At 34.7% G+C, this 19,858-nt stretch overlaps 1 protein-coding gene across 1 annotated transcript in view; it reads left to right on the forward strand.

Moving 5' to 3' along the window:
- aff2 (ALF transcription elongation factor 2) overlaps positions 1 to 19,858 on the forward strand; it is a 408,692-nt gene that overhangs the window by 274,785 nt on the left and 114,049 nt on the right. The window contains exon 8 of the mRNA XM_087281430.1: positions 17,098 to 17,149. Within this exon, the coding sequence (XP_087137556.1) occupies positions 17,098 to 17,149 (52 nt within the window). The remainder of the gene's footprint in view (positions 1 to 17,097; positions 17,150 to 19,858) is intronic.

Here is a 19,858-nt window from a genome sequence, read left to right on the forward strand (position 1 = left end):
GATTTTCAAAAATTGTCTGCTCTTACTTCACAAGTCGAAATTTAAATGGAACATAAATAAGAACCCCTAATGGAGGCTGAATAATTTAAATACTCAATCTTATTGAACTGTGGAAGAGTTCATTCTTAGCCCTACATTGTTTCTCAGGGATGGCCAAGGTATTACTTCAAGAAAAGACATCTATTATTATTGATGCTGTGACAGTTAACAGGTTCAAACAAAGCACTATAGGCGCTACATCCTCTTTTCCCTCCATATGAAACGCTCCCGATGTCTTCATGTCCAAGAACACATTTGAATTCACGGCATGCGAGGGCTTTCTTTTATCCCTTTTAGACAGCACTTCTGAAAGACTATGACATTCCCTCAGCGGTGAAGATAAACACAAACAACAGAATCACAGCTCTCGAGGAGAAAAGAGCGGGAAAGCCAGACGCGAGGCAGGGGGAGGTGCGTTTTTTTCATCACAAACATTAACATAGACTCTTGATGTGACACTCCAGTCGGCTCTGAATCGGAGTCGGAAGTGGCTCCGGGCCAAGGCAAATAACCCGCTGGACAGAGTGAGATAGAACAGGGGAGCTTGTGTCAGGATGAATGGGACAGGCTGGAGGTGGAATCGGCCCTCTGGAGCTCCCGTTCCTTAAGGGGTCCTTAATCAAAGTTTTCCTAGGGTGGAGGACGGGAGGAGAGGGGTGTTGCCTTTGCACTTCTCACTGCTGTGTGTTCTTGTGTTTTTCTACCCCTGACTGTCTTCATTTCTGTCCCTGTTTTATCTCTGTTTGTTTCATTCTGTGCATGCCAGCTGTCAGGATTGTTTCTGAAGCAGCCTAGATGGCTGGATTTATCGGAATTAATTCACAGCAGTTGTTATTTAGTTACTTTATGAAATTTAATTGTATTGTATTTTATCAAAGACTATGGAATACACAAGATGTGTCACTCATATTTGAATGGGGAAAAATATAACGATCAATATGGTGAATAAAGCCCCGCCTTCTAGTACAGGACCCAATCAGCGATTGATATAGACTGACGAGTCTCTGGAGGAGGGACTCGAACCAAACATAAATTTCTGCAGATTTAGTGTAATTCGAACGTTTAGAAATGAAACTAGAGAGACAGTTGTTGTTTAATTTTATTGGTGATTCCTAATATGACGTTTACTCATAAGCTTGGCAAGCAATTTTGGAGAATTCAATGTTTCTCCATTTAAACAGAATGCTCAAGCATAATGCTCGAAAAGCATGTCAAAGATGGCCAAGTGAAGTGACTTGCCTTATTTGGATTTAGATTTGATTTTGTTTTGATTGATCGATTGATTAATTGATTGATTGAGTAAATATTTGTTTAATTTATAATTTACTTATTTAGAGTATTCTTTACCTTAGGTGCAGATTGGGAAAAATGCTAAACATGAACAACATATAAAAATAGTAGCAAACATATACATATGTGTCTGATAATTAATAAATAAATCATTGAATATATCAATCTATCAATCTATTTGATTATTTTAGGAATAGCTGTTTAAAATATATTTATATTTTTTAATTTATTTAATTAATTTTTATTCATATATATTTATCTATTTATTTACTTGCTTATTTTAAAATACCGGAATCGCCTTACATAAGTTCTCAACATGTACAGTATATATATATATATATATATATATATATATATATATATATATATATATATATATATATATATATATATATATATATATATATATATATACATACAGTTGAAGTCAGAATTGTTAGCCCCCCTGTTTATTTTTTCCCCGTTTTCTGTTTTACAGAAAGCAGATTTTTTCAACACATTTCTAAACATAATAGTTTTTAATAACTCATCTATAATAACTGATTTATTTTATCTTTGCCATGATTACAGTAAATTTTGTTTTACTAGATATTTAGATATTTTTCAAGACACTTTTGCACAGCTTTAAGTGACATTTAAAGGCTTAACTAGGTTAATTAGGTTAACTGGGCAGGTTAGGGTATTTAGGCAAGTTATTGTATAATGATGATTTGTTCTGTAGACTATCGGGAAAAAAATAAAACAAATAAGAGTTTCTCTAGAAGAAAAAAATATTATAAGAAATACTCCTTTCTCTGTTAAACATCATTAGGGAAATATTTAAAAAAGAGAAAAAAAATCAAAGGGGGGCTAATAATTCTGACTTCAACTGTGTGTGTGTGTGTGTTTGTATATATACATATATACATATATATATATATATATATATATATATATATATATATATATATATATATATATATATATATATATATATATATATATATATATGATTTATTTATTTTTTTTCAACACATTTAAATAAATCATTTCTAATAACTAATTTATTTTATCTTTGCCATGAAGACAGTACATAGTATTTTACTTATTTTAAGATACTAGTATTCAGCTTAAATTTAAAAGCTTGACTAAGTTAATTGAGTTAACTAGACAGGTTAGGGTAATTAGGCAAATCTTTGTATAAGGAGGGTTTGTGGACATTCAAAAAATAAATAAATAAATAAATAAATAAATAAATAAATAAATAAATATATATATAGCTTTTTTTACAACAAAAAATTGTAAAATTGCTTTTATACTAGTCTATATAAAACAAATAAGACTTTTTTCAGAAGAAAAATTATCAAAAAAAAAAAACTGTGAAAATGTTCTTGCTCTGTTAAACATAATTTGTTAAATATTTAAAATAAAGAAAAAAATCAAAGGGGGGCTAATAGTTCTGATTTCAACTACATACAGTTTATAACAGAAATACTATTATAAATGGAAAAATTAAGATTGCTGTCATTGGGTTGACTAATGTCTTTGCATGGTATTGGTGCAGTTGCACATTTTGAAGTGGTTATATATTTGCCTGTGTCTTTACAAAAATGTTAAGACTTGCTCAGAGATTTTATAGTCGTATCTTAATTCCAAACTTATCTAGCGAGCCTGAAACCGTAATAGTCCCGTAATGAATGAATGAATGTTTACATGATACACTAGGTACTTAAAGAATAATGTGGTACTACATTTTGTTTTAATAACTGTAGTATTTTGAGGAAGCCTTTGTAAACAATAGTATTACCATAGTACTTTCTGTAAGTGAGGCCTCATGTGGATGAATGTGGCAGTTGGGTAGCAGTAGCAGCGTTTGGGACCTTCCCTTTCGAGTTGCTTCCGAGACATGTGTGGTGTTGACAGAACTGGAGCGCTGCTGAGTCTTAGGGCAGTGCTGGTGTGCTCTCGTCTACCCAGGAAAAAAAAACAATAACAAAATGTGTTTATTTACTGCCGAGCAAGTTCAAGTGCATTTTCATGTACTTGCCTGTGATTGAAGCGGTGACTCGGAGGCCAGTGCAGATTCTTTTATAAGGCCTGAATTCATTTGCAGCGATACTACAGTAAGAGCTTTACCAGGGCCGGGTTCCACAGGGACCCTCGGGAAGTGATGGAAATGTTCTTCTATCAGGCCTCGGAAGGAAACGCAGATATGCTGGAGGACATGCGAATGTCAAGAAGAAATCACACTTTTTTTTTGTTTGTTCACCCTTCAGTGCATTTACAGTTTCACACTTTAAACAAGGTGCCTTGCCATAAAACTAATGGATAGTGGTCATTGATTGTGTAAAGGGAAAAGTTTTGTTTATTGTTCTATTAAGAGCTGCCCTTAAAACTCAATATAAAATCCTGCCAGCAATGGCGTAGTGCGGGTGTAGGCTACTCATTTGTAATTTATTTTAATTACCATTTTTACAAGTAGATATTGGGGGTTGTAATTGCAAGTGTTGAATATTAGAGGGGCTACCTCCCCCATATCCCCCACAAACTATGACTCTGCCTTTTATAAACCTACAGTTTTTGCCCTCCAGTGCCATAAAGTAACAAATCACCAATACTCAAATTACTGTAATTGAGTAGTTATTCACATGAACTGTAATTTTCTAAGTACATTCCCTTGAGTAGATTGTAAATGCTGTACCAGTACTTTTACTCCACTGTTTTCCTTTAACCTGCAGTCACTAATTTTATTTCTTTCTTGTCTATGATGATTGGCTAAGTACAAAAATCAGCCCTGCTAATTCTGTCCAATCAAATCGCAAATAGAAAGTAAATCGCATCAATACATAGATGCTTTATAAATGCAGCAAACCTTTTAGAAGCATTATAAATGTCCAAGCAAATGTCCAAAATCTTTACACGCATTGACCAGGAGTTTTTTTATTAGACTGCATGTCATTGATGAGAAAATGAATTTAAAAAAATCACTGAATGGAATGAATATAAATATAACTTCTATTCGAAGTATAAAAAGAAGGCCTGAATGAAGGAAAGACCAAACAAGAAATGGAAGGAAAGGCCGAACGAAGAAAGGACCAAACTAATGAAGGAAGGAAGGACCAAATAAATGAAGCAAGGATTCAAGGAAGGATTGAAAAAACTAAGGAAGGAAGAAAGGAACAAATGAATAAAGGAAGGATTGAAGGAAGGACTGAACAAACTAAGGAAGGAATGAACAAATGAATAAATGAACAAAGGACCTAATGAAGGAAGGAACAAAAATATGAACAAATGAACAAATGAATGAGTGAATGAATGAGGGGAGGAACGAAGGAAGGAATAAGTGAAAATAAGAATAGAATGAACAAACGAATAGATGAAGGACAGAACAAACAAACGATGGAAGGAAGGTTGGAGGGAATGAATGAATATAGGAAGATGACTAAATGCAAGAATGTTAAATAAAATAAAAGAATGTTACGTTTACACATCCCTGCAAAATCTGCATGCAAACGCATCAACTTTTCATAGCGTAATACTCACTACTCTTGAGTACTTATAAAAGGGCTACTTTTAATCATATTTTGAGTAATATTTACAACGGATACTTTTACTTTACTTGCATACATTTTGGGCAAGTAATGGTACTTTTATTTGAGTATGATTTTTCAGTACTCTTTTCACCACTATTGCGTCTGTTAGCTACATTTATTCATTCATTCATTCATTATTTTCCTTTGGCTTATTCCCTATCTGTCAGATTATCATCTATTCCAGCATATGTTTTACGCCACAACCCAGCACTGGGAAACACCCATTCACACTCCCATTCACAAACACACACTATACTGCATGTCTTTGGACTGGTGGGGAAACCACAACACCCGGAGGAAACCCACACAGACATAGGGAGAACATCCAAACTCCACACAGAAACACCAACTGGTCTAGTTGGGACTCGAACCAGTGACCTTCTTGCTGTGAGGTGAGAGTGCTAACCACTACCGTGCTGCCCCCCTGTTAGCAACAATAATTTGTAAATGTAATGTTAGCTTTCCTATATCAGAAGCCAGTTTCTTGTTCACCTCTGAATATTAATTTCAGAGTGCCAATGTTGACATGGAGTATGAGGGCGAGAGTCGCCCACCCTGTCGTTACACACACACTTTCGATTTCTCTGGAGAGCCTCCCCTCCTCCCCCCACATCTGGTCGCCTGGCAGCTCGCTGGAGAAAAGGCTGCTATTGTGAAGCTGTCAAAGCGCTAAGCTAAGTGGGCTAAGGGAAAGCTCTCCTTAACAAAGGAGCCTGTCACCATCAAATAACAACAAGAAGAGAAAACCCAGAGGGACACTCTTAAATGGCAATTTGGCACCTATGGTGGTCGCTGTAAAAAATAACCAGAGACACATCTAATAATAGTAGTTATGGGGAGTGAGGGATTATTTCAAAAGTGTGTGACTTGGTGAAAAAGCCAAATCTGAACCTGAAGAACTGAATCAGGACACCTTCTTTAAGTGACAGGTACTCCCGATGAAGGATGTTATGGTGTCAAGAGGAAGGTCAGGACAGGGATTTGTTATCTCACCAGTCAAAGGTGTAGTTCCACAACAAACAGTTTTTTTGGGATGGAATACTTGTGGGCTGTTCTTTGATTGCCTGATTCAGCCCGTACTAATCAATATAGGTGAATTAATCTACTGGAAAATTAAGTTGTGTGCAAACTCCTTGGATGCTAAAATGAATGACTATGAGGATGGTGGATTTGCAGACTTGTTGTGGTCACGAATCTTCAAAAGATATCATGAAGTTTTGAAGCACAATTGAATATTTTTATTAGGTTATGTCAGTTATTCACATTTACATTTATTACTTTAGCAGATACTTTTCTCCCAAGTGATTTAGAAATTGGGATAAAAGAAGCACTTGTATTATGTCTGGTGCATATATGGAAAGGAAAAGAGGTCAGGGTTCATCTATGTCTGAACAGAATATCCCTGACTTTAATCTGTCACTGTGCCAGGCCATTTCCTGCTAAACTCAAGCTCTGGTGTGAGCTGTACACAGTTATGAGAACAAGCCATCAGGTTGGCCCTCAAAACTAAATTTCCAATAAGTTGCTCAGTGGCGTAGTTCCACAGCCCAACAAGCCCTTAACTCTAAACCTGACCTATCACTAAATGAAGAGTTTTGTTGCAAAACGAGATATATCCATTTAAAAAAATGTTGGGTTTTTGACATTATTATTTAAGACATCAACGGTCAAGTTCATTCACAATTTTTAGACAATAAACTATTTCTTGAGCTCAGAAGGCCAGGAACACAATATTTTCAAATCCAGGGTACTTTTTATTTAATTTTGTGTCCATAAATACTTCAGAAATAAGTAAAAAACCAAGATAAAATGCAACATTTTAATCTTAACATTTAAACATCTTAAATTGGTAAAAAAAAAAACAACAACTATACATCATAAATATATGTAATAATATATACAAATGTATATATATATATATATATATATATATATATATATATATATATATATATATATATATATATATATATATATATATATAAATATTGCAAAAGCTATATTCACCTAAGGTTATATTATACTACAGTAATACCATTAAGAAAAGCGAGTGAATCAATGTTTTGTTTGATAAGTAAGATAAAGTTAGTTAGATAAACGACTTGTAGCTTGTTACAGAAAGAGTGGAAGGCGGCTCCTTCCACACCGCTGCTATAAACCAAACCTGAATGATCAGAGCCGGTGGAGCCGCGGTGTCACAGTGTCCATGACACTAGCTCGCCTTGCCCTGTCATATTTAATTAATTACTTCACTGTAATAATAATAATAATAATAATAATAACAATAATAGCGTATTTATTGCTTGTTGTAAAAAAGCAAAAAAAAAGGTTGTTATTTTTCTCCATAACAACCTGTGCCCTTTATGTTCCCTTATAATAAATCAACAACAAGAATTAACATGAGGTTTTAGGCTATAAATAATTGGTGCAACCGCATAAATAAATCTTCAGATAGGCTTCTCAGCTACATTTATAAAATTATTTAAAAAAATAAACTTACAAAGGACATTTAGAAATGTGGCCTTGCAGACAGGTATCTTGCGATGGGGTGAAGTGAAGGAAAAAAGGTGTCCCTAAGGAAAAAAGGTCTCCCTGGCCTTCCTCTTGACATCAGCGGAGACTTGTTTCCTGCTGCACTTGCATATTGTTGACAGACGCAGAAGTATTTTGTTCTGGTCTACTTTTGTAGCGTTTTTATTCATTTTTGTGAAGTTGAGGGCTTCATCTTCTATCGCTAAATAAGTAAACTCGAAGCACTCCACTGGCGGCAACTCTCTTCCCAAGGGATGCTGATCTCGCGCCGCCTCCTGAACGTTCTATATCTGTTAAATTGCACTTTGTAAAGAAACTGGTCAAGCGGATATTGCGTTTTGTGAAAAAATACATTTTGTAGTAGGCCTAAAATGCACATTCTTAAATGTTATTAATGGCAGCAATTCACACATAGATTAAGGTACATCTGAACAGTGATTTCCAATAATAAAATCCAAATGTCAAAAAATGGCGTTTATCGCATTTTGCAACCAAACTCTTCATATATTATTACATCCGTTTAGACCACAGAGGAAGAGCTAGATTAGTTCAAACTTCTAATCTTTTTCCAACAGGACTGTATGTTTCGACACGATTGATTGGAATAGACCAGATCAGAATAACAAAAATAAGACTTGTTATTAACAGATTTGTGTTCAACTCGTGCTTTAATCTGCTGCCTGTCTTTCACGATCAAGCCTTCACAAAAGATTATATGATACAAACCTAGTTGTTTTGCATGCTTGACAGGAAAAGCAATTGATTAAACAGAAAAAAGCGTGAATGAATGTTAGTCCATTATTTTTAAGCAAGATGATGATCCCGAAATATCCCTAATAGATTGTGATAAATGCCTCACAGCAAGAAGGTTACTGGGTCGCTGGTTCGAACCTCGGCTCAGTTGGCGTTTCTGTGTGGAGTTTGCATGTTCTCCCTGCCTTCACGTGGGTTTCCTCCGGGTGCTCCGGTTTCCCTCACAGTCCAAAGACATGCGGTATACAGGTTAATTGGGTGGGCTAAATTGTCTGTAGTGTATGAGTGTGTGTGGATGTTTCCCAGAGATGGGTTGCGGCTGGAAGGGCATCCGCTGCATAAAAAACTTGCTGGATAAGTTGGTGTTTCATTCCGCTGTGGCGACCCCGGATTAATAAAGGGACTAAGCCGACAAGAAAATGAATGAATGAATGACTGTGATAAATATGAACGACTTGATTAATCTTGATTTCTGAAATAACAAGGAAATGGACTAAAGAGTTACAGTAAATAAAAGACATCTTTTGGAATTCTCATCTCAATAGAGTCGCGCCAAATATGCTAACAAAATGTTTGTAAATCTTTTCTTGGTCAAGGGCATATTTATAGCAAACAAAAACTTTCTTTCTGTTGGAATTGAAGCTCAAAACTTGCTTTCTCAGTGCCTATAAGAGCTATAATTGAGGTACTGTCACCATGTTGTTGTTCGCTGCCATCTAGACCTTAAGCCTTTTGAATGATGGTTAAATGTGCTTTACACAAAGTTGCAATTGAATTGAACATAGCTACAAGGCTTTTGTGATCATAATTGGTGTTTCTGTCAATGCACTTGAATCTTGCTGGAATTTCACATTAGTCATCCATTTGCCTATCAGGTAGCTGGCAGGCAGCTATGGAGACAAGTAGCAGGTGCCTCACAATTTGCAGGTCCCCCCCTGCGCAACACGCTGAATTTTAGTAATGACCAGTGAGTGTTCCACTCTCACAATTAGAGGAGCAGAGCTGGCAAACTGCCTAGAGCCGACCCATGAGACACAATCCAGAGTCCAACAGTGATGTGGCACAGGCTTGCTCCTGCAAAACTACATGACCCCCTCTCTCCTGGTGCCCGCTCTGCCCTCCAAAAACATCTGTCTGCTCTGCCTGAATAACATTGAGAACAGTGACAAAAACACACCAATCTGACCTTGATTTAAAGTGACACCTCGAGTTTAGTTTTAAGTGCTTTTGAATTAGTCAAATTAAAAGCTAAAATTAGTTTTCTTCTCTTAAATCCACTATGAGGTCTGATCCCTGCAGGCACAGGATGTCACATGATGTCAAATTGATGTTGTACCCTAATGTCTTGGGGATGTTGGATTTTGTTTGGAAGTGAAAATTGGGTTGACGTCAGAACACAACGTCAGGCCAACATCAATGTCTAATGTTCAAACTAAAATTGACCAAATATCAATGTCTAATCATGTCACACCTTGACGTTGTGTGGACATTACCACTATGACATCTATCAGACGTTGGATTTTGGTCACTTTCCAACTCAAAAGTGATTTTAAAATTTGATGCCGTTTATTGGACTCCAAAATAATGTTGTCCTTAGACACTGGCTAGACATTGAATTTTGGTCACCTGATGTCATGACCTAAATCTAACCTAATATTAATGTCTTATGATGTTGTGTGCCTGCTGGGATGTTTGAATCAGTTTGATGAGCTCCAGTCCAGCAACAGGCTGGGAAACTATGCATACACAAATGTTGTTTATGTGATGTGGAAACATCAGTAATTTTTAAGTTGTCGGCTGAAATGTACACCCGAATTCTGCAACACATTTGGTTCATAGTATTTTGACTCATTCGAAGTCATTGAAACCATGCAGTAATGAGTGGTGACACTGAGAGAAAACACGCCAGCTTATTTCTTTTTTCATGTACTAACGGTTATAAAGTTTAAAGAGTGTCTCTTGATACTTGTTTCTGTTGGCCATGGTTTTATTTTAATGACCTGCTGTTCATTTAGACTTTTTCCTCTAGCTTTCTGATGTTTTTTTTTTTTTTTAAGCAGTCAAGGTATTTGAGCGAGAACACATTGTTGTGGGTATTGTAACCTGTTTCTATTATACAGAGGCAACACCTTCTGTGCTCATACTGTGTGTACTAGGACAGCAAAATCAATGAAGGTGAAGCTTGGAAGAATCGATAAGCTGATCATGAAAGCTGCTTCAAGCTCTAGACAGGGACTCCTATTGTACAGTGGGACATGCTTCCTCTGTGATGTGCAATGGAAAGGTTGGGCATATTTTTGTTTTTACTCCAGATGGTTCAACTTTATTTGAACCAAGGCTTCAGCTGTTGTATCTGTTTAACTTATGCCCTGATTCATTTTCCACCAATAAATTACCTGCCATACGTACGTATTATACACATATAGCCTGCCTTGGACTAGTGGATTGAACAGTCAAAGCAGTAGAAGATTGCATAATATCAGACTGTAGGTAAACTACAGTACTTCCTGTATCTTTACAGATTTGCATTAGAGTGATGTTTGACTGTAATTCTGCATCATGTTTAGGCCTGGACATCTCATGTGAGTAATTTTGGTAGGTTATTATGGTGCAAATAAACTTGTGTTCACATATGCACTTTGGTTTTTTTAATTTGTTTTGGACTAAAAAAATAAAAACTACATTTAGCCATGAATTGGTTATCATTAGGGCTAGATGGAATCTGACATCAGACATTTTTTGCTACTTCTGCACAGAATTTTGTTAAAAATCTGTTAATTTATGCAGAATCGTTTTGGGAGTATCATAACTAAAACCCTAACAGAGGAACTAAAAAGTAATATATTTTTAACTTGTATTTAAAGTTTACAATACAAATCCAAATAGACCCACTTTATTTGGTATCCATACAAGTCTTCTATATAATATCTACTAAAAGCTGTATTGTAAATAAATTATAAAAACCTTATATGAATAAATTATATTTTCATATTATATTTTATATTTTAATAATTTAAAAACTGGATAAATATAAATTTCATTTACACAAGTAAAAAAAAACAAAAAAAAGAATCAATGATAGGCTAAAAATCTGCGGAATTCTGCAGAATTTTGCCCGCACAGATAGGCCTAGTTATCATCACACTGTCAAAGCACCATAGTTGATCAATTGGTATCAGAAGTGGCTTATGTCAAAGGGAAAGGCCTCTAGATTATCATTATTTTACCAAAATAAAATATGGTCATGCCTTGATTTTAAATTATTTAATTAGGGCAGTCTGACTGAAAAATGTAAAAAAAAAAAAAAAAAAAATTAAAGCAGAAGCTAAATTTCGCAAACAGTTTTGATGAACCCATCAAGTCATTTTATAAGTTACTCCTATTATAAATGCAGTGGCATAATGTCAATTGTAGTCAGTATTATTGTACTATTAGTACTAATTGTATTTTACACATTTTTCAGATGTGCTCGTACATTGCCTTATGCCATACACCTTATAAAAATAGTCTAATATATTTAGCATACTCTGTTTATTATTCAGCCTTATTGATATTGGTTTCCAACTCCTGAGCTACAATTGGCAAAATAGCAACAATATATATATATTTTTAAAAGTTTGAAAGTGATTTAAAGTGCTCGAGAGTTCTGTCTTATTTACTGTGGCTGTTTCTCAATATCCGCTCATGTAACGTCATCATCAACTGCCAAAGTTCAGTTCCAAAACTCAAGACCGCAAGAACGGAGGACACGTGAAAGTTCCCATATGTTTTTTTTGATATTAAGAATCCGTCGATGCAGACTTGAGAACAAAATTTGCTTGAGAAGTCCTAGAAGTTGCGGCTTAATAAGTAAGTGGGAAGAGCAGAATTTTATACCTGTTTATTAGAGACCTGTTTGTAAGCTCAAAGATATAGCTTATTATCTCATGAAAATCTTAGTAAAGGCATAAACACATTAAGGGGGTTTATTTGCTAAAATTCATGTTAAAATTAATTTTATTTGTGCTGTGCATTGTATGATTGTATTGCATAAAGGTTTTTTTTATGCATAATATATATTGTGAAAATGGTGAAAAACAATAAATCGCTGTATGAATGTAATTTTAATGTTTAAATAATTTTCCATTAAAAATGCGCGAAGGTCATGTGACTATCAGGAAGAACCAGGGAAGAACGCAGCATCTCATTTCTCACAGGACGCATTCTCTGTTCTCGCGGACTTGCGAGTTTGTTTTTCCGAGATAACTTGGCAAGACCAGTCTCCACAAGAACGCCAGTCAATTCTTAGCATTCTTGGAATTGAGAAACAGCCTGTACCTTGTGACTAGTCTCTATTCTTTCTGCTTTGGCTAACCAATAAGTGGGACTATAGGAGACTCATCTGTAAAATTCAGAACACCTGTTCTCTCCCCTGTAAAGGCAATGTTAGCATATGCTTTTTTGTTTTGTTTTTGTGTTTCATTGTTTCTAGCTTTAAAGTTTTGGTTAACAGTTGATTTTTGTTAGCCTAATTTCATTATTTCCATTTTGAAATTCTAATTTTATTTCATGTTTAAATGAATACTTTTTTCATTGGCACCAAACCACCTGTTTATGTCCTCCTTTAATTTGTCATGGCTTTTGAACCGAGCCCTGACAACCTTGTGACATCATATTCAGTTTTTGGGTGATACCTCAGTCTGCGTGTTAGATTGCACCATTCACACTTATTCAAATAAGCCACACTAACAGAGGGATTCCACCAGAGTTCATTTTCAGGTTTGATCAAGCCAACACCCTAGGAAATGACTTGGAACCCAGCTGTCCAAATACACTGTGATGTTCCCACAGTGACCTGTTACATCAGGTCAAATGCCTGCTATTTTGGCCACAAATCACTAGATCTAACCATCAGTGAAGCTTAATGGAAACTTTTAGAGTTCCTACCTTCTACATTTTACAAGGAAAGAAAAAAATATCTTTATTTTCCTTGCGGTGTGTCTAGGATTACTCCAGGGTGAAGTCAAATGCCTTTGGTGTTAACCAAAAACCACCACACCTAAACATCACTGAAGGTTATTGGAAAATTCTAGAGTTCAGTGTGAAGGGGATTTACCCTATTGCAGAAAAAGCTGAAACTTTGTTTCCATATTCCTAGAGTTACCGGGATGAAGTCAAAAGCTTCAATCTTAATCAGAATCACCCCTAATGTCACTGAAGGATATTGGAAAGTTTAGCAAAGAGTAGGAATTGGTTTTCCTTCTTCCCGTTTTGAAGAGGTAAATACAGTATCCCTCTGTTCATAGTTATACAGTCGCTCTGAAAAACACATTATCTATCATATTTTTTTCTGTATATTGCTGGCATATTAATACATTTCACACATTTCTGTATAGTAAAAGATCATGGATTTTGTAAATACCTCGTTTTACTCGTTGATTTAAAATGTCGATCGATTTGTCTTCAGAGATTGGGCTGCAGATGGCTTTTCAATCTAATCAATATACTATCCATGTGCTTGTATGTATATTTAAAACTTGTGGATTTGATTTATTTATGTCAGAAAGCCTAATTGTTTGTATCAGTAGCTTCTAATGAGGCATCACATGTTGAATGAAACATCAGCTTCCCACACACGATTAGCCTGATTTATGGAAAACCCCTTTTTTTCTTATTATTTGTTCAGTTTTCATTGCTAATCTTTGTTTTTGTTTGTTTTTCTGCTGTTCTGATCTGAAATCAGCGCTTTACCGTTATTTATTATCTGCAGGAGAGATCATGTAGCTCACTCTGTGATATAGAGAGCCATGAACCTGCAAATCATCTGTTAGCAGAAACGCTGCTCTTTCAGCACCTGGTTTCCTATGTAGATTTTTCTCAGCATCTGCTAGATATTACAAGGGTAATGACTAGTAGTTTTGTTCAAAGTCCTTCTCCATCGAAAGGCCTGCACGATAGCTTAGGTCATAGAAAACTAAACTGTAAACACATTTTCTTCTTATAAAGGCCTTTTATTGTTTTAGTTTGAGGGGAGCGTTAGTCTGTCTTTATTTAAGGGCTGTAGTGTTTCTGCTAGCATTCAAGCCATAAAGTCTGCATAAATTCAAAATTTATGATGTTTATCTTGCTAGTACACATCATTAAGGTGGACAATTAATGTGAACACATTAATTGACTGGAAAAATCGACTGTTTTGTTAATTTTTGATCAAAATCTGTTCTTGTTGATGATGCTTGGGTAAAATGTGCTTTGTTACGCCAGTTTGCTGTCACTGAAGGATGAGAGGAGGAGCTCAAAATTACAGCCCCACCCATCTATCTATCTATCTATCTATATATCTATCTATCTATCTATCTATCTATCTATCTATCTATCTGTCTGTCTGTCTGTCTGTCTGTCCGTCCGTCCGTCCGTCCGTCCGTCCGTCCGTCCGTCCGTCCGTCCGTCCGTCCGTCCGTCCGTCCGTCCGTCCGTCCGTCCGTCCGTCCGTCCGTCCGTCCGTCCGTCCGTCCGTCCGGATCCATATATGATAAATAGATAATACAAATTGTATTTATTTATTTATTTATGGTGTAAACATTTGCATATACAAATGTTTGATAATTGAATGAATGGTTTTGAGTGTGATGACTTACACAATAAAAAATGATTGTAAAGTTGTGAAGAGTTTGACAGTTTATATGAGAATCAGCTCATCGGTTTGGATCAAGAAGTCTTTTGCAATTAATTTTTGTCCAAACTACAGAACATTGTACTTACTGTTTGCACACATTGTGCCAAAGTATTTGCAATTTGCTTAAATCAATAAGTAATGCTAATCTGAAGTAACCAAAAAGCTAATTGTTCAGAGATCAAAACTTATTGTTTAGAAAAATTAAAATTTCTTTTGATAATTGAGCCAAAGCAATTAAGAAAAACGGAAATATTGACCTTTAAATAATTGTAAAAAATCTAATCCAGCCAAGTTACAGGTTGTCTTAGTTGCTTTGGTGCATTTCTCACAACACTATTGACATTTGCACAACAGATAATGCACTTCAAAAACAATTAGTACAAACTGCAAAACCTTGATAACCTGAAAAAGTGGATCACTAGCTCAAAATGGATCACTCATTCCTCAAAATGTCATGTCAATGAAAGTGTCAGTGTCATCAAGATGAAAAGTCCTGACACCATTGTTTATGAACAAGATTGTCAAATGGCTTTGTCATGTTTTCATTATGACACTTCACTCTGGACATTTATTTTTTCCAAAAAAAAAAAAAAAAAAAAAAAAGTCTGATTTTGGTGACACTTCCTGAAAATGCTCAAGACAGCATTTTATACTATTAACACAGACATTTGAAAACTACAGTAAATTTAGACATCACTGCATTTAGTGAAGTACAAGACACTGAATATGTATGTTTCACATTTTACTGCATTTGCTGCATTTCAAAGCATTGTGCAAAATAATAAATACACCCTTATTTACAACAAACATAAGCTTTCTTTGGGTAAAGCTGTGCACAACTTTAAACAATATTGCAGTAAATATTGGAACTGAACCTACAACACACACAGTTCTGTAAATCATTCATGAAATTGTTCAGTTTAGAAGACATTTTCAGGGGGGGAAAAAAGACTTAATTTTTTAAATAAAATTTGCTTGAAAGATTTTGACAACTAGTTCAACATAATAACTTTAATTTCTATTACATCAACAACTGTAATGAATAAGTAATGAACTATTAGTTGTATAGCATTCACACGTTTAGTAATTTTGACTGACATAACATAAGCAAATGATAATGTTATAAAACAGCAGAGAGTTGTATGAAAGCAATTGATGCATGTCCAAAAGCATCTGCAATTTGTTGGAAGGAATGAGAAATGATGTACACAAATTAATAATTATTTTGAGAAATGCATTAACTTTTGTGCAAATGTGAATAGTTTTGTGAGAAATGCACCAAAGCCACTGGGAAAAACTGTAAAAGAAATAAGACTTTTTCCAGAAGAAAAAAGTATTGTAGAAAAAACTTTGAAAATTGCCTTGGTCTGTTAAATAAGTTGGGAAATACTTGAACAATTTACAGGATTAACAATTTTACAGGAAGGCTAATGATTTTGACTTCAATGGTGTATAAATGCACACTCATATTTAAATCTTTTTCATAAAATCTGTAACCATTTTGCATTATATATTTTTTTTAAATGATCTTTTTAAAAAATTGTGTTCCTTATTTTTTGTTGATTGTCTTAATCTGAATTTATCTTGAAAAACTAATTGACAGAGATGCCCAAATAAGGGCCCACAGGCCAAAGTTAGCACTTTGCAACCTTTGATTTGATCCACCATCCCATTTGAGAATAGAGGGAGAATGACGGGTTGGTGGATGGGTGGATATCTTGCAAATAATATTGTCATTTCGAATGTGATGTAACCATTTATATGTTTGTTTTTTGATATCTTAAGTTTTGTAAAATCATCAGATTTTTAAAATCTTTAAATACTGTCACTCGAAATGCACAAATCAGAGCAAAGGCAGGTGCAGCTTAGGGTATTCAGCATTGAACCCCATTGTATTGATAGGATTGTTTCTGCTGTAATAAATTAATTATTACTATTTTTTTAAATATACTGCATTAGTTAATATACTTTAAAGCAATGTTTTCTAGTTATTTTTAAATATTAGGAAATAAATTAGGAGATTACGCATAGAAACTTTAATGCACCTTCAGCCCACAGTCCTTAGTTAAATTTGGTTTTTGGCCCTTCATGAAAAAAAGTTTGGGCAACCCTGCTATATATAATCTGTAATTATAATCTATCATTTCTCAAAACATGGAGTGATAGCCAAGGGATAAAATTGAGAATATTTACTGTGGCAGTGCATTAAACTGTTTGAAAAAATGTATTTATTTAATTATTTATTCTTTTTTTTCTCAGAATGCTTGAGGATGACCTGAAAATCAGCAGTGATGAAGAGGACAATGATCAGGTAACTGAACCCTGCGAGTCACTGATGCAGCTGTTGAATGTTTAATCTATTTGAATTGTAATTGATTTTCCAGACAGAAGAATGTTTGAGTTTGATTGACAGTCTCGCTCTGAACACACAGTGGATTATCACAATATAATGAGCTTCCATATATCATCAGAGCGGGAAACATCGTGTTCTTGTGTAATGATGTATATACAGGTGTGCCCACAGTACATACACGTATACATATCAGTGAAACCATTGAAAATAATGACACCCGGCTGACCTTTATACAGGTCATTTCAGGGGATAAAATTCTCACAGCGTCTTAAACTGAGAATCAGAAATAAGGTCTAAAGTCTCATAAATAATTGAAAAGAAGCCTGTTTTTCTGAATATAATTCATGCTCACTAATATATGCTGTGATACACACTCTTCATACATATAGACATGCGATTTGCTTAGAGGCATTTTTCCAAGACATATACAAGCATTTTTCTCTGTGTGAGCTGCATGAAAGGACCTGCGGTAAGGCATAATGAACACCTGCGTGTGTGTTTGTGTGTGTATGTGTTTGTGCATGTGTGAGTGAGAAAGAAAGAGAAAGAGAGAAGATGAACTTCCTTTTTCACTATTTCTATAGGCATAAAAAATGTTTTAAACGCAATAAAATGAAAAATTAAAATAAAATAGCACAAGATAATTGAAAGATAAAATATGGGTGAGTGAGAGAGAAACAGGAGAAGGAGAATGAATGGAATTCCTGTCTCACTATTTATTTAAGCATAAAAATACTATAAAAATAAAATAAAAAACTAAAATAACACAAGATAATATAACAATACAATTTGACAGAGAGAGAGAGAGAGAGAGAGAGAGAGAGAGAGAGAGAGAGAGAGAGAGAGAGAGAAATGTTTTTCCTTTCTCACTTTTTATGGGCATAAAATGAATTAAAATATGAAATAATATATATATATATATATAGAGAAAGGAAAGGAAAGGAGAAACATAATACAAAACATAAAATAATATAAAAATAATAATAAAATAAAATAACGAAATACTATTTTTAAAGTTTTATTCAATTGCAAAGGGTGATCTTGAGGGGCACAAGTTTTTTGTGTCATTTTACTTTAATAAATTATTGTGTTATGCTATTTTGACCTCTCCTAAATTAAACTTGACAGTGTCAGAAATGATCTACAATGTTAACTGTTTATTAACATTTTAATTTACAGATATTTTCAGTGTGTAGTAGTTATCAACCAAGTACAAGGTGGACCATTGCAGTGTACAGTTAAGACAACAACAAAAAAGTTACCTGACTGTTTACTTGACAGCTTTAATGAAGGAAATATTTACATCCCAATGAATCACTGCAGATTACACATTAAAAACAATAGAGAAAATATGTCTTATTTTTGCTTTATTTCTGTTAAACTTACAATTTAGTTAATTTAAATTAATCAAAAATATGTCTAATAGAAACACATCAATTTTTTAATAACTTTCATACATCGCAAAATCATTTTATGATTAAATGAGCAGGTTTTTCAGGCAATATGAAGAAAAAAAGTTTGCAAAACAGAAGTTAAAATACTATTCTCTAAATGAACAGATTAGGTATTTTGTAAAAGTCACATGATCTTTGATCTAAAAATTATGTAGTATAACCTCCTGGGGAAAAAAATCATGGTTTGGGGTTACATTCAGTTTGAGGGTGAACAAAAGATCTGCAAAGTGGATGGCAACATCAACAGCCCCGAGGTATTAAGACATTTGTGCTGCCCATTACATTACAAATCACAACAGAGGGCAAATTCTTCAGCAGGATAGCGCTCCTTCTCATACTTCAGCCTCCATATCAAGGTTCCTGAAAGCAAAGATGGTCAGTGTGCTTCAGGATTGGCCAGCCCAGTCACCAGACATCAACATTATTGAGCATGTCTGGGGTAAGATAAAGGAGGAGGCATTGAAGATGATCCAAAAGAACTCTGGGAGTCCTGCATGAACGCTTTCTTTGCCATTCCAGATGACTTTATTAATAAATTACTTTATTTATGTCTTTATTTAATTTGATGATGGACAAAAAGTTCAGCCAGTGTGTAAATGTAATTGAAACAGCATGAGGTTGTATTTACTTATTTAATGTGTTAAAAATTCAGACAAAAAGTTTGGCTTTCTTTGACTTACTTTTTGCATAACATGCTTACAACTATTTTGTTTAAGCTATGGCAGTGATATACATAAACCTACAAACATCTGTTATCAAAATTGTTGCAGAGATTAGGTTTTTACACAGCACACTTAATGAAAAAGCTGTAAGTTCACAAGAGTTTTTAGAAAAAATATTAATATAATCGAAACACATTTTCCTTCATAGCAGCTGTATCCTCATTTCCATTGAAAATTGAATATTTAAGGTCTGATGTAGCACAAATTGATCATAATTACTCAATGTTGATTTCAACAGGTGCTATACTAAATCATTCTATCACACTGGCTTTTGGGGAAATCTAATTTGATCCAAATCCCATTAATGATGTCGATACTCTCTCACCACCCTCCTCTCTCATACAGTATATAACCTCTAAACCAAATGCCCAAACACTCCTCATCCTCATGATGGCACATGTATATGTGTGTGTGTGTGTGTGTCTGCATGCATGTGGGTTTACGTACGCACACCATCGCCTTCAGCAACGGCCCCCAACCACGGTTGCCTA

The sequence above is a fragment of the Danio rerio genome, chromosome 14 (genome assembly GCF_052040795.2).
Source record: "Danio rerio strain M-AB ecotype USA chromosome 14, GRCz13ab, whole genome shotgun sequence".
NCBI lineage: Eukaryota > Metazoa > Chordata > Actinopteri > Cypriniformes > Danionidae > Danio > Danio rerio.